General features: G+C 37.6%; 2 protein-coding genes across 2 annotated transcripts; one reads left to right on the top strand and one right to left on the bottom strand.

Moving 5' to 3' along the window:
- The first annotated feature begins 4,223 nt into the window (after window positions 1-4,223).
- Window positions 4,224-7,450, top strand: LOC121776830 (probable glucan 1,3-beta-glucosidase A). The gene is made up of 6 exons (XM_042173992.1): window positions 4,224-4,406; window positions 4,519-4,638; window positions 4,709-4,909; window positions 6,064-6,215; window positions 6,633-6,788; window positions 6,916-7,450. The coding sequence occupies exons 1-6, from the start codon at window positions 4,224-4,226 to the stop codon at window positions 7,448-7,450; spliced, it is 1,347 nt and encodes a 448-aa protein (XP_042029926.1).
- A 3,286-nt stretch (window positions 7,451-10,736) lies between these two features.
- LOC121777950 (uncharacterized methyltransferase At1g78140, chloroplastic) lies at window positions 10,737-14,967 on the bottom strand. The gene is made up of 8 exons (XM_042175291.1): window positions 14,413-14,967; window positions 13,176-13,279; window positions 12,906-13,046; window positions 12,350-12,434; window positions 11,744-11,937; window positions 11,514-11,625; window positions 11,223-11,330; window positions 10,737-11,130 (listed from the first exon to the last, which is right to left on the bottom strand). Exons 1-8 carry the CDS (start codon window positions 14,608-14,610, stop codon window positions 10,990-10,992), a joined length of 1,083 nt encoding a protein of 360 aa, XP_042031225.1. The 5' UTR covers window positions 14,611-14,967; the 3' UTR covers window positions 10,737-10,989.
- Window positions 14,968-15,671: the final 704 nt, after the last annotated feature.

Genomic DNA, 15,671 nt, shown 5'->3' with positions numbered 1-15,671 from the left:
TTTGGTAACATTTTCTCTCTAATGAGGTGAGCCACATTCTACACTAACATATTCCAATAACTTTTTCTTTCTATTTCTCTCACACTTTATTAATTACATATTAAAATATGTGTTATCTGAAATGTGTTTATTTTTATGGGGTGGAGGGAGTATATAAAAGTAAACGGTATATTTCACTAACTTTTTCAATCCATTTTTCTTTATATTTTTTAAAATACATGTGAGTCAAAGTGGGACACGTATTGCGGAACAGATGGAGTATTTATTTATAGAGATTTTTTTAGGTTCTCAAGATTAGGTATTTTTATTATATTATCAAAATAAAATTTATGTATTAATTCTTGCATAATCATATTAAATTATACCCCAGCCCACATTAGGAGTCCCAATTGAGTTCGGCACAAATTTTAAGAAATGTAAAGAAAAGTTGGTGAAAAAAGATATTGGAATGTGGGTTCTCTTTTATACATAAGTTTTATAATAAAATATTAGTGGAAAAGGGTTAGTAGAATGTGGAGCTTACTACCAGTTATGGAATATTGCAATCGAGACTCCTAACGTGGGACACCAAAAAATGGTAAACCGGGACTGCTAAAGTGGGACAAAGGGAGTATAAATTAAACATTAGCATATAAAAATAAAAAAAAATTATCATTTTAATAATACTTCATCCGTCCCCCATTAATTGATATCAATTTCCTTTTTGCCACATTGTACTACGTAGACGGTGATATGGTAGCTAGTGACGGACCGAGCGTTGGCCAAGCCGCCGCTCCAACTAGGGCCTGGTCGGCATCGAACCAGTATTCTATTCTGCCATGGTTGCCAGTGAAGTTTAAGTATGTCTGGGTGAATTGAGATGAAACATAAGAGCACTCATAATAGGGGTGACGATTGGACCGTCCATCGATCGGCGGTTTGATCGTCCCCTATTGTGGGTGAACCACTGATCGCCCGCCCCCCACACGTCTGTTTATCATCCGCGCCAATCATGTTTTTTTTTAATTCCAAAACTCACATTATAAATACCATTCTCCCATTTCATTGAAGAAATTTGGACACGTAAAATCTGTGGAAACTTATTTGTACCTTTTTAAGTTTCTTGTTTTTAGTGGCATTTTAATAAACGAAAATTTTCATATTTCTCCCTCCATCCGTGAAATGTAGTCCACATTTGATTCATCACGGGTTTTAAGAAATGTGAAGAAAAGTGAGTGGAAAAAGTTAGTGGTCTATTTACCTAAAATGGAAAAAAGCAAAATGGATAATATTTCACGGATGGACCGAAATGACAAAACTGTTAAACATTTCATGGATGGAGTGAGTAATTTTGGTATTTTATTTAATATAATTTGATAAAGTAACAAAAATAAAAAAAAATAGTTGTGACTGGTGACGTGGAAAATGGGATAGGCGGATTCATAGGATGGATTTACAAGGTGTTATTGCAGGAGTTTGAGTTGGAAGATATAATACTGATGTACGTAGCACGAGAAAAGTAAAGATGGACGAATTTATAGGGCGGATTTATGTTCCACTATTGTGAAAGCTACAAGAAGAAGAATAGATATGGAAAGAGTTGTGAGGGGAAATGTGAAAACTTACAAATTAAAATTTTCTGCTAGTATTTTTTTTCTATCTAATTGCATTAGTCACTTTAAGATTTATAGTATTCCCTCCATTCTTGAATAGGAATCATATTTTTTCACCATGAAGGGAATCACTTTTTAAATGGGAATCACTTTTTAAATATTCATTACATGTAGGCAATACCATGTAGGCAATACTATAAATCTTAAATTGGTATTTCCCTCATATTCTTGAATACAAATTAAGTATCATTTTCTATTACTAATATTCTTACTTACTAGTTATTCAAATAAAAAAAACTACTACTACTACTACTTTATCTGATTATAGTAAATTAAGATGGATACTTTATTTATCTATTCAATTAGAATTGCAATTTTGAAAAAAAATATGATAATGATTTGTGAATTTTGTTTATTGATTACTTCATCCGTCCGTCATTAGGAGTCTCATTTCTTGGCGGCATGGATTTTAAGAAATGGTAAGAAAAATGGATAGAAAAAAGCTAGTGGAATATGAACCTCACTTATATATGTTAGTTTTAAATGAAATGTGAGTGAAATAAGTTGGTGGAATGTGAGACTCTATTACCATTTTTTTATGGTAAAAGTGAACCGGGACTTCTATTCGCGGACGGATTAAAATGAAAAACGGGACTCCTATTCGCGGACGGAGGGAGTAGGAATTAGTAGATAATTAGAAATTTAGGTGGTAATTTGTGATTTAAATTTGTGTTAATATATGAAGGTAGACTTATTGAATTTTTGGTAAAAGACATTATATAGAAAATGAAATATTTTATTATTATTATTATTATTATTATTATTATTATTATTATTAATTTAAATTTCAGAACCGGCTTTTCAATCTTTCTGCTTCCATCTCTGATGCTATATGTTGAGGACAAGAATTGTTTGCCGGGAGAAAAATCATAAAAACTTAAAGTTAATGTATTGACATAAAAAATACTCCCTCCGTCCATTATTAATTGTCCACTTTTGCCATTTTCGTCCGTCCTCATTAATTATTCACTTTCACTCATAAGAGTCTCATATATAGTAAGTAGGCCCCACATTTCACTAACCCATTCCACTCATATTTTATTATAAAATTAATATATAAAATTGGGATTTTTATTCCATTAACTTTTTCAACTCACTTCCCTTTACATTTGTTAAAACCCGTGTCGGAATCAAAGTGGATAATTATTGGGGTACGGAGGAAGTAAAAGTTAAAAAAAATAACTAGAAAATTTGTAAGTTGTGGAGTAACATGTACTGGCAAAAATGACCCATTAATATAAGTTGATGGTTGACCAAAAAGGTTTTGAGGATAATGAGTCATCCAATAATGCAGTATAAATAAGGTGCAACAACACCTACGTATAGGCATGCACAAACCGACCCGGCCCGGCGGTTAACCGCCGGTTCGGGCCCGCCGGTTCATGAACCGGAACCGGGCCCGGAACCGGCGGGTTGAACCGGCAGAAGGGTTGAAGGGTCGGAAGGGCCGGTTCAGGTTCGGCAATATATTGAACCTGAACCGGCGGTTCGGCGGTTCGAACCGCCGGTTCAAAGGGTTAAATAGTGTTTCGTAGGTTAGGGGTTCGTAGGGTTCGCGTAGGGGTTTAGTATAGCCGTTGGAACCGGCGGTTCGCGGGATAAACCGCCGGTTTGAGGGGTAAACCGCCGGTTTGTCGGGGTAAACCGCCGGTTCGGGAGCCGGTTTCTGACGGTTCCAGCAACTTTTCAGAGGCTAGGCCGTAGGGTCAGTGTGTAGGCCTGCAAAACCGGTCAGAAACCGCCGGTTTTCGGTCAGAAACCGGCGGTTTTCTGACGGAAACCGTGGACAACCCGTCGGTTTAGGGTTGAACCGCCATATGTTTTTGTATATGCAAAAACAATTACATAATTTTATTTGTATATACTCTAGTCGATGAAGTATATTTCTCTATACGGCTAAATGAGGGAAACTTTTGACAATTCTACTATATTTGTTGATTGTTAGACGAAACTCAACATTTAAAGTTGAATTGCTAAATGTGTCCTTAATTTAGTTATGTAGAAAGATCTTCTTCGCCGGTTAAGAGTATATATATAATACACTTATACGTTTAAGAACTTCAACATCGTTTCTTGTCATTTGTAATTAGTTCTTCACTAGTAGTCTCATTTGTATTTAAATTTTGTTTAAGACTTCAAGACCGCCATATGTTTTCAATTTGTAATTGTTGTAACTTGTAACGTGTAATTTGTAAACATGCAATTTCAATAAAATTGCAACTTTATCCGTATTTTTTTCTATTTTATTTACTCACATTTCATACAAAAAACACACTTGAAAAGTGTAATGTAAGTTGATTAAAATTGAAAAGTTGAAAAATGCAAAAAAAAAAAAAACAATTCGTCGAACCGTCGAACCGGCCCGGAACCGGCGGTTCAAGCCGAAAACCGGCGGTTTTGAACCGCCCCGTAACCCGCCGGTTTTTTGAACCGGAACCAGAACCGCCGGGAGCTAGGCGGGCCGGTTCAGGTTCATACATTCCCCGACCCTTGAACCGCCGGTTCATGACCCTGAACCGGCGGTTTTCGACCCTTGTGCATGCCTACCTACGTAAATCATGATCAGAAGCAATGAACACTAAGCTGTTATTCATCTTCTCCATCACATGCTTGTGCATACTTTCTTCCTCCAACGGGAGGACTGGTCCCGACGACGGTCTTCCCGTTCGAGCGGTGAATCTTGGCGGGTGGCTTGTTACCGAAGGCTGGATTAAACCCTCCCTTTTTGACGCCATCCCCAACAAAGACCTATTAGTATGTTTCTACATCAATTCTTTTTTCTACATTTTAATTTTTTTTTCATCTATGAAAGCTCACATATATATATATATATATATATATATATATATATATATATATAAATCAGGATGGAAGTAGTGTGCAGTTGAAATCTGTGACAGTGGGAAAGTATTTGTGCGCCGAAACAGGTGGAGGAACAATTATAGTTGCAAATAGAAGCGCTGCCTCTACTTGGGAAACCTTCAGTGTATGATTTTCTAAATGTTTGCTTTAAATTTAATTGATTATTCTTAATTAATAGCTATATATGAAAACAGTTATGGAGGATTAACGAGACGACTTTCAACTTGAGAGTTTTCAACAGACAATTTGTGGGATTAGACAGCCATGGAAATGGGGTTGATATTGTAGCCGTAGCAAATGCACCTTCTCAAATTCAGACATTAATTCATGTTGTCAGAAATCCCAATGATTTGAAACGTGTTCGAATTAGAGCCTCCAACGGCTTCTATCTTCAGGTTACCATCTTTCAATCCCATATGTTTTTAACACATCTACCGTCATTCAAAGTGATGTCAATTCTTCCTTAAATAAAATTTATGGGCTGACCCGATTAGACCGTACCAGAATAAAATTAGAATTTAAAATTTCTTACCCAATATGGATTTAGTTCAATTAGCCTATACCAGAGTAGGATTGACCCGAAATCCAAAATCCAATTGTATAATAGTAGGACTGACCCGAAATCCTATTGACCGACCCAGTGGGTAAGTCTAGCTAATTGTTGTTTTGTCTTACACCTTGTTTGAAAAGTAATTCGATCTTTCAATGGTAATTTTGATTAAAATAAAAATAAACTAACTCTCCAACTACATGTACATTATTTTTTATTGATATAATATATTATAGATAATAAATTGGAAAATTCAAGCTCTCTCTTAAATATGTTTATGTTTTTCATCTCAATTTACGAATCTTAAAGTATACTCCCTCTGTCCCACTATAAGTGAGGCATTTTTTTTGCCGTTGTTTTGCGAAGATGATAATAAATAGTTAAAGTGGAGAAAAAGTAAAGTAAGAGATGTAATAATATAGAAGGGAGTATTTTTTAACATGTCAATATTTCTCGTAATAGATTATTATACTTCTTCTGTCTCATAAAAATATGGACGGATGATATGACATGAGAATTAAAATAAAATTGATAGAGTAAGAGAAAGAGGATAATGGTAGTTAAAGTAGTGTTAGTGGATAATGTGATCCACATTATTATTAATACTTTGATGGTGGTATTAGTTGTAAATAACTTGATGTATATGAGTAATATATTGGGATAACTTTCCATAAATGGAATGCCTATATTTTACGAGATAAGCGAAAATGGAAAGTGAACATATTTTTATGGGACGGAGATAATATTTTAAATCACTCGAATAGACTAATACGAAACCTTATAGGCTAGCCAGATTAACATCCCTTAACACCCACCACCTATATATGCGCACAGCCGGCTTTACCACAACCTTTAATTGCACTATTTCTAGTGTAGTGTGTATAATGTATTTCAAACTCATCGTTATAATTAACTTAATTTTGTTAATTTGAATACTAATGTCATTTATAGGTTCACTTGTTAAACAAAAATAACTTTTGATATATTGCATAAACATTTATAGTGGAAGATGATTTCAAATTCATAAAAGAGAATGGACTGAACGCAGTGAGAATCCCTGTAGGTTGGTGGATTGCTAGTGACCCCAATCCACCTAAACCTTACGTCGGTGGATCATTGCAAGCTCTTGACAATGCCTTCTCGTGGGCCGAGTAAGCAATACTCTCTCTATTTCCATTTTAGTGGAATATGAGACCATTTTAGTATCCCTTCCGTCCCACTAAAGATACTCACTTTCCTTTTTGGTTTGTCCAATCCAAGATTACTCATTACTATAAACGGAAACACCTTTATCTCTATTATATTCACTCTCTCAACTTAACACACAAAATAAAATTGCATAAAACTCCGTGCCGCCCAAAGAAGGGGCCATCTTCCTTAGGACGGGGGAGTATTAGTTTTATAATTGTGAGTGTAAAAAGTTGATAGAACATGAGCTCAAGATACTAAGAGGGGAAAAAAGTACATAGTTCTATAAATTGTGGACAAGTAAAAATGGCAAAAGAGCTCTTGAAATGTTATATATAGGGAGTACTAAATAGCATTATCTGCGAATTCGATCCTTGCAGAAAATACGGAATGAAGGTGATAATCGATTTGCACGCTGCACCGGGCTCCCAGAATGGCTGGGAGCACAGTGCCTCTAGAGACAGGTCACAAGAATGGGGACAAACAGATGAAAACAGCCAACAAACCGTTGATGTCATAGACTTCCTAACTGCTCGGTATAACACTTCAATTTTTTAGTATTTCATTTCAATAAGAAAAGTTGGAAGCAGTGTTGTGTTGTCCAATCCGACAATATTAAATAATGTGCAGTCGACGATCCTAACAGTAGTTCTCCCTGAATAGGTATGCAAACAGCCCGAGCCTATTTGCAGTGGAGTTGATGAACGAGCCTCTTTCACCGGGAGTGACACTGGATAGTCTAACCAAGTACTACAGGGCTGGTGTGGAAGCTGTACGGCGCCATTCGCAGACTGCCTACGTCGTGCTGGCCGACAGATTAGGAGCACATGAGCCTAGAGAGCTCCTGGATTTCGCTAAAGGATTTACCAAAGTGGCCATCGACGTCCATCACTACAATCTCTTTAGCCCTATGTTCGAAAACCTAAGTGTTCAACAGAACATCGATTATGTGAACATTAATCGGGCCCAACAATTGAGCCACATCACTGACCCAAACGGCCCTCTTGTTTTCGTCGGGGAATGGACGGCGGCGTGGCGAGTTAAGGACGCGAGCAAGGCGGATTACGAGAGATATGCGGCGGCGCAGCTGAGGGTGTTCGGGCAGGCACAGTTTGGGTGGGCTTATTGGACTCTCAAAAATGTGAAAGAGCATTGGAGTTTGGAGTGGGTGATCAAGAATGGGATTATTAAGCTTTGATATTGAAAAGTTTTTGACTTTTCTTAGCTCACTCCTTATCTAAATCCAACGAATAAAAGTAATGCATCTCATTGTTGAAATTTGTTATTTTAATGCTATAAATATGGTGCAACAAATCCTTAGTGTTCAGCACCATATTAATTTCCCTAAAGTTATGTCTATTTGTTTTATATATGAAGTTTTTGCATTCCAGAACAGAGTATACTCACAGAGAGAAACATCCATTTTTCTCAATAGGGCTAGTATTAAAAAAAATACACTAATTTTTGGTCAATTTATGTTTTTACCACGAAGTTTATGTACGGTGAAAAAATACAACTTTTGACTTTAGTAAAATTTTCACGAAATTCAATTTCGCCCAAATTTAATCCTACTAGGTACATTGGGATGTCTTAGTCATCTAACTGCTGATTCACTTGAACGACGTACTTTATAGGAAAAACTTAGGCCATCCACAACGCTGTCTCTATACCGTCTCTTAAACCGTCTCTTAACTACTATTTGAGCACTATTTGAGGGCCCCACTGTCCTTTTTTCCTCCATCTCTTAACTAAGAGACGGAACCTGCAACGCTCCGTCTCTTAACTGTCTCTATACCGTCTCTTAATTACTATTCATTCAATTTAATTTATAATTTTTTTTTAAAACCCAATTCAATTTAAACAAACCCACTTTATTAAAATTAAAACAAAAAAAAACACACAAAATAAAAAAAAACACACAAAAAAAAAAATTTTAAAAAAACACAAAATAAAAAAACACACAAAATAAAAAAAAAACTAATCGGAAGGGCTAATCATCCTCCGGAGGCGGTCGAGGTTGAGGGGGAGTCGGAAGGCCAAGTTGTGCTGCCATATGCACAATTCCGTTCCACCAGGCCGCGAATTGGGAGTGCGAGAAGCGGGAAGTGTCCGCCATTGTGGCGGTCATGTACGCCACCATAAGTGTGTCCGAGCCTCCTCGCGAGCCCGATCCTGAGGCCGACTGGCTTGATTCGCCTCGGCCCTTCCTTGCTCTAGCCGCTTTCGCCGCCTTCGTCCCTTGCGGCCGACGGCGCCCACTCGCGGATCCTCCTGCAGCGCCGACTGTACCCGCAAACTCCTGGGATTCAACATCATGTTGGCTGATGCCTTCAGCAGTGTCACCACTAGACGCACCAGCACTAGACGAGTATAGGCCACTCGCCGTATGCTTCGTGCGCTTCGAGGTTGAGCCCGAGCTGGAGCGGAAACCGCCGGCCCATCGTTCCTCGTCCTTGACGGCGCGCCAAACATCAACAAATCTGAATTGATGTCCCTCGTCCTGGTAGTAGGCGCGCAAAGCGGACGTCAAAATGTCGGTGGCCGTGGCGCCGCTTTGGTAGCGCGCCTCTTCCGCCGAGTAGATGCCGCGGAATTTTTTGACCTGTCGGTCGACTCGGTCAAAGTGACAGCGGATCATTTTAACTGTGCGCTTGCGGGAGCGGTTCGGCTTTATTTGGTGGTAGACCTCGACAACCTTTTCCCAGAAACACTTCCGGGTTTGTTGATTCCCGACGATGGGATCGTACGAGACCGTGATCCAGGCGTTGTACACTGCCATCGTTTCGAGGTTGTTGTACGGATGTCGGCCAAGATCCTCTTCCTCTTCTTCCTCCTCGTCCTCGCCCGTCTGGGGTTGTACACTGCCTCGGCCACCTCCACCGCCTCGCCCACTTCCACCGCCTCGGCCTACTCCCGGCGTGGGATCAACTGGAAAATCCTCCCGGATCTGGGATAATCCCTGCGAAAACCGCGGGACGTTGGGACGAACATATGCATCAAGGTCAAAATTGGGTGGTTGGTACCCCCCGGCGTCGCCGAACCCTGGGTCCCCGGCGTTGACGAACCTCCACCGCCCAGTGTGTTGATCATGTTCTCCCAATCGCCGAATGAGTTGAGATCCCACCCGCCGGAGCCGGAGCCGCCATAGTTGCCCTCGCCGTCGCCGGACATCTTGAGTTGGGTTATGAAAATTTCAGCGAAAATTTGAGAGAAAATTTAGATGATAGGAAGAATAGATGTGTAGTTGTGTGTAAATGAGGATGGGTTTAGGAGTATTTATAGAGTAAAAAATTTAATATAAAACAAAAAAAATATAAAAAAAAACAAAAAAACGGTAATAATACCGTTACAAAATTTTTTTTATTTATTTAAATTCGAATTTTTTTTTAAAAAAAATATTTATTGCGTCAGCACGTGACGACGCCCACTCGCGGGCCGGCGAGTGGGCGTCACGCACGACGCCGGGCTGCGCCACGTCGCCTAGGCGCGTGGCGAGACAGCTCGTCTCGTGGCTCGCCGAGGCGAGACGCGCGACGAGACGCGCGACGAGACGGGACGAGATGGAGGCTGCAACGCGTCTCGCCGGGGTCTCGTCTCGCTGAGACGAGACGCGAGACGCCGGCGAGACCCGTTGTGGATGGTCTTATACTCTCTCCGTCCTTAAAAGTTTGTCCCATTTTTTCTTTTCTGTCCTTCCCACAAAATATGTGTATCATTTTACTTTTTACAATTTTTGGTAGTGGACTCCATACTCACATTTTATTATAAAACTAATACTCCCTCCGTCCAACAAAAAATATGGGCGGACGAGATAACACGAGAATTAAGACAAAATTGATATAGTAAGAGAGAAGGAGAATGGTAGTTAAAATAGAGTTAGTGGATAGTGGAACCTACATTATTAAATTGATACTAACTTTCTAAAAATGGAATGGACATATTTTTACGGGACGAGCGAAAATGGAAAGTGCACATATTTTTATAGAACGGAGGGAGTATATAAAAGTATGACTCACATTCCACTAACTTTTTCAACTCACATTTCATTACAGTTCTTAAAACTCATGTCGGATCAAAGCGGGACAATATTTGGGGGACGAGGGGAGTAATGTTTTAGAAAAATACTGAAAGTTTGAAAATACACAAACTTTGATTCCACGAAAAATTTAATTATGGTAAATTTACTAACAAGTTAAAAATTGATGGATTTTTTTACCATATAGGGAAATGACTCAACTATGTAGAAATTTCCCAAAATGGAAAAATTACTTAGCTATAGTGGAACGGAGGCAGTAAGACATTTGAGTTACTGCATCCGTTCCCTCATTCAGAAATTGATGGATTTTTTTAGCATACACAAATGTCTTACTCCCTCCGTTACCTCATAGTTGAGATAAAACTTTTCGGCACAAAATTTAAGAAAAGAGTTGTTTACCGTGTTAAATAAATAGAGAAGATAGGTAGAAAGTGAAAGACAATATAGCTGAGATAAATGCTCATGATAACAATATTTTCATCATTTAGAGGTCTTCGCTTTATATGAAGATAAAAAAAACGAAACAAAAGCTTACAACCGGAAATATGATAAGGTTTCAAGTGAAGCAAACAACACATAATTTATCTGAAGAATCAACACCACAATATAGGCAGCTTACACTGACTGGCTTCTTCATCTGTACAATCAATCAATCATTTTTGAATTTAACCTCCGACGTTGTATCAAATATACAAACTCGCCTACACAGGTTTCGTGGCTGTGATCATCACGAAGAGCCTATTTCTTGTGCACGTGAAGTTGATAAGCCCACAAGATGCGCATAGATCTTCGAGTTCCTTCTCGGATAAAAACACATGGCTGCCCGAAAGCTGCGCCACACCCTACATATTATATCTGCTAATTAGCATAATATTCATCGTGCTTCTCCTTCGTCATCTATGAAATAATTTGGTTAGATTACAGAATCGTATACCTGTCGTATAGGTCTGCTTAGCGGGAAGTATGAGAGGAGACCATCCATGATGTAAGTGGTGGCAACGAACATGCCTCCGGGTTTCAGCACACGACTTATTTCTGCTACCTAGTATAAGGTGAACATGAAGTCAAGAATTAAACCCTTCAATATGTCTATGTGTGTTGTTCTCTATATTATTCTCTCTATTACTTTACTCTTTCTCCACTTAACTATTTATTATTATTTTTTCAAAACGAGTGCAGAAAATTAAAGGCGTCTATTAACATGGACAGCTTCAGATATGCTTACTGCTGCAGATGGTGAAGGCCAGCAGTGCAATGCAGCACCAGCATGAACAGCTTCAACACTACCCGATGCAAACGGAAGCCTTGAGATATCAGCTCTAACGAGAACTAATTTCCTGTACAAGGAAGATGAACAGCGAGAATTCATATTGTCATACTGTAAGCGTAGGAAATTGAAATTACCCTAAAGCAATGTGGAGAGAGGATGAGAACTTGTTTTCGCGAGAAACGTACTCTTGAGGGAAGTTATCCTCCTGCTTAATGAAGTCATAACACTGACGTAACATTGACTCAGAGTAGTCCAAAGCAACAACAAGGGAAAACAGTCCACTTTTCGCAAAAAGCCGTGAAAACATACCGCTTCCACAACTCGCATCAACAATGGTCCCCCCTAAGACTGGTTGGAGGTACTCCTTCATTAATTCAAACTGCATCCATTGCCATCAGGTAATGAGCTCACGATACAATCAGTGTGGATATATTTCTAATCAGTAGTAAAGTAAAATAATTCATTAGGAAATTGATGCAGTAAGTTCAACAGAAGTAACATATAACTACGTACATAAATAAAGGGTCAAGAAAATCTACTTAAATGTCAGTTAGTTCATGAAAACTGTTACTATTTGGGGGCGTTTAGTTTGAGTGAGGATACATTAATAAAACATAGAATTGACAAGATGGTGAAACAAGTTAAAAAATAATCAATCCATCAAAGTAAATGGTAGATTAGGTTCGATCGTTTAGAGTTTTAGAGCTCAAATTCTTGCAACAGCAAATTAAAATCACTATCATGGATATGAGGCAACACACAATATAACCATTGTATCTATTAACAGTTACCTCCTGTTCCGGACCAGGAAAACCGCCCCACACAGTAAAACTTTGCCGCCAACCTCGTTCATAGAGGAATGATACCAAAGGAAACCTATATTAAAAAACCCCTGTATCAAGTTAGCAGGCACAAGAATATTTTTTTTTGAGAATTTCACATATATATGCATAGATGACTTAATGTTTATTGAAGTACACACAATAGTATCTTCATTGAACTTAGACAAATGATGGAGAAAAGAGGTCATTAATATTTTCAAACGAAAAGTATAAAAAGAGATGAATTCGTGAGAGAATCTTACTTTTCCAATATATAAGCTAGATACTATCAAAATATTCTTGTGAAGATACCACATTACAATCACCCACAGTCAACCCAATTTTTACTTGAAATCATTTCATCATCTTTCACTGATTGGCGTTTAACAGGAATAACATCAGTAGTTGCTTGATTACTATTTAGCTCATAGATTGCTACTTTGTTAACTGTGAATGTTTTTCAATTGGCAAAGCTGTAGAGGCAACACAACGTCGTCTGTCAATATGATTGCTACAAAGATTCTACCTGAAAAGCTCAGTAGACGCAGCCATAGGTTCGCCATACACCTTGTTACCACCTGTTACTGTCAGATCAAGATGAGAATCCTTTCCAGTGTAGGATTTCCTGCAACAGCTGCACTCCAGAGTTGAACGAGCTACAGCCTCCCTGTAAAATACATCTACCAAAATGAGTACTTAATTTTTTCCGTATGCAAATAAGGATGTAAAAACAACCTAAATGGGGTGAAATCAATCATCAATACAACAAATAGTATCATCAAAATAAATCACACACAGAGATAGATCCACGCCTCCATTCCAAGAAACCCTCTCATAGCAAATGGGACAAGCTAGAATATCTTTGCGAATCTTCGAACTGGCCTCATCAATAATAGGCTCCTACAATATACAAAACAAGAGTTGCAACCAAGTTATTGGGAGTAAAAGCATGTTCTGTTATTCTAAATAAATAAAAATACAGAAAAACAATAAATTTATCTAAAGCAGTTGTAAGAGTGCATTCTTCATAGGAATAAGAAGGCCATTAATCATTCATTCCCAAACCAACACATGAACTTCTACTCATCCCCAGCAATAACCAACAGATTACCTATATAAGCGCCCATGTTATACTCCCTTCGTCCTCCCTCCTTCCCCCATTAATTGGCACAAACTTCCTTTTTCGTCTGTCCCTAGTTAATTGGCACTCTTACATTTACTACTTTTGGCAATGAGCTCCACATTACAGTAACTCATTTCACTGACATTTTATTATGAAATTAATATATAAAAGTAGGACTCGCATTCTACTAAACTTTTTCCATATACTCCCTCCGTTCCCAAAAAATAGATTAGTTTAACCATTTTAGGTTGTCCCCCAAAATTAGACAAAGTCTAAATATGGAAAGTGTTTCAACATACTTCCTCGTCCCTATGTAGTAGTGGCGTTTCATTTTGAATACTAGTTTTGAAAAATGTTAATAAATAATTAAAGTGAAGAGAGAGTAGAATAAAAGAGCGCATAATATAAAGAAGAATCTTTCTCTATATTATTCTCCATCATATTCTACTTTTTCTCTACTTTAATTATTTATTATCATTTTTCCAAAATGATGATCATTTATAATATGGACTTCACAATCCACTACACTCATTTCTCTATCTTATTTTACCATCTGCACGTTAAAATCAGTGTCATTTACAAGTTTGTCAATTTTTTTGGATGGATTGAGTATTTCTTAAAATATGTGTCTAAGTCAAGCGGTGTCAATTAATGGAGGACCATTTTCAACGCCAGTTCAAAATATGTTATCACAAGAAACGAAGTAATAATGCACATTTCAGCTCAATTTTCACATGAAAATGCAGCTTTGAAACCAATATTTCCAAAATTGAACGGATTCCTAAATAAGAAATTTTCGAATCCTAAGTCAACGATACAATCATGAATCAGCAAGAATATTTTCTATAATTGAAACCTAATTAAAGCACAAAGGCCAATTGCAAACAGAGAGAGAGAGAGAGAGATGTACGGGCTTGGTTGCAATGGCGGTGGCCGAAGAAGCTCGCACTTTATCAGTGAAAAGGCGGGTGCGAATTCTGGCGGGGATTAACGGAGACGACTTTACGACCTGAAAGCAGCAGCGAACGAGGTTGAAATTGAGTCGACTCGGCCGCAATGCGGAGAGGAGGTCGGTGCCGGCTGCGTCTCTCGCCATCAATTTCTCCATGGATCCAACAAAGTGGTGAAAATCGCCGATTCTGCCACTTCAGTTAATAGACACAGCAAATCAAATGCTTATCAATGGAGCATAAATATTGCCAGTGACGTGTTTCAATGGTCGCCCAAAATTTTGATAATTGAGTGATCGAAACACTAGTGTTTGTGTGTGCGTTTCTTTTTGTCGTTTGTTTCAGTTGAATTTTGCAGATATTAAGGGGGCACGAAAAGGGTGGCTGAATATATTTGAAGTAAATTTCAAATAGAGCAATCTTCTTTTGTGGAAATGCAAAAATAACCCCAAAACCATTTTTTAGATTATTACGAATTGGATTTAAGTCCAAATCATTATATATTTTTTAAATAGGAAAGGGGAGAGGAGGAGAAACAAAAATATAAGAAGCAAAAATAAAGAAAAAACTTGCAGAAAAAGAACAGACACAAACTGACGGCGTCAGAGAAGAAGATAACAAACAATAACCTAAATAATTCTATTTATTATCAGAATGAACTACATGTTTAGTCCCTAGGTTGTGTGGTTATCACACCACATACTCCTATTAACAAAATTATTGTCATTAACTCCTATACTTAACTTAATTATAAATGAGGTTGTTCGGGTCAAAAGCACTCCTAGTCTTGAAGGGCCTTTTTGTCAATCACTTTTTTTTATTGTTTCAGCTTTTGCTTCTATTTTTCTTTTGCTTAGATACTTTGTTTATAATTAAATCAATTTTTATTATGATTTCGGTATTTATCTCATAAACTATTATTCGATTGTCAGTCCATGTATTACTAGTATATTCCTTTAGTCCAATTTAAATTCATTGTCAAATATATATTTAAGAAGTTGAAGATAAGATTAGCCAATTAACTAATTAATTGTTGTAATAAAACGTTATACTTTCACATACTTTAATTAATAACACTTCTGAGAATAATTAAAATTTTCAAATAATTGAAGTCCATATGCCAAAAGTTAGAAGGTAAATTTTATAAAAAATGTTGTTGTTTATTTTATTTATTTTAGAATTCTGAATATATTCTTATTTAATTTAAAATTTAAGGTTA

This window comes from Salvia splendens, chromosome 18 (genome assembly GCF_004379255.2).
Source record: "Salvia splendens isolate huo1 chromosome 18, SspV2, whole genome shotgun sequence".
NCBI lineage: Eukaryota > Viridiplantae > Streptophyta > Magnoliopsida > Lamiales > Lamiaceae > Salvia > Salvia splendens.
This window is presented reverse-complemented; position numbering and strand designations above follow the sequence as displayed.

Coding starts and splice junctions, on each gene's coding strand:
- LOC121776830 (XM_042173992.1), top strand. CDS start 4,224: ATGAACACTAAGCTGTTATTCATCTTCTCCATCACATGCTTGTGCATA. Junction 4,639..4,708: donor CTACTTGGGAAACCTTCAGT/GTATGATTTTCT, acceptor ATATGAAAACAG/TTATGGAGGATTAACGAGAC. Junction 4,910..6,063: donor CCAACGGCTTCTATCTTCAG/GTTACCATCTTT, acceptor GCATAAACATTT/ATAGTGGAAGATGATTTCAA.
- LOC121777950 (XM_042175291.1), bottom strand. CDS start 14,610: ATGGAGAAATTGATGGCGAGAGACGCAGCCGGCACCGACCTCCTCTCC. Junction 12,435..12,905: donor GCGTCTACTGAGCTTTTCAG/GTAGAATCTTTG, acceptor TTTTTAATATAG/GTTTCCTTTGGTATCATTCC. Junction 11,131..11,222: donor TAAGCAGACCTATACGACAG/GTATACGATTCT, acceptor TATAATATGTAG/GGTGTGGCGCAGCTTTCGGG.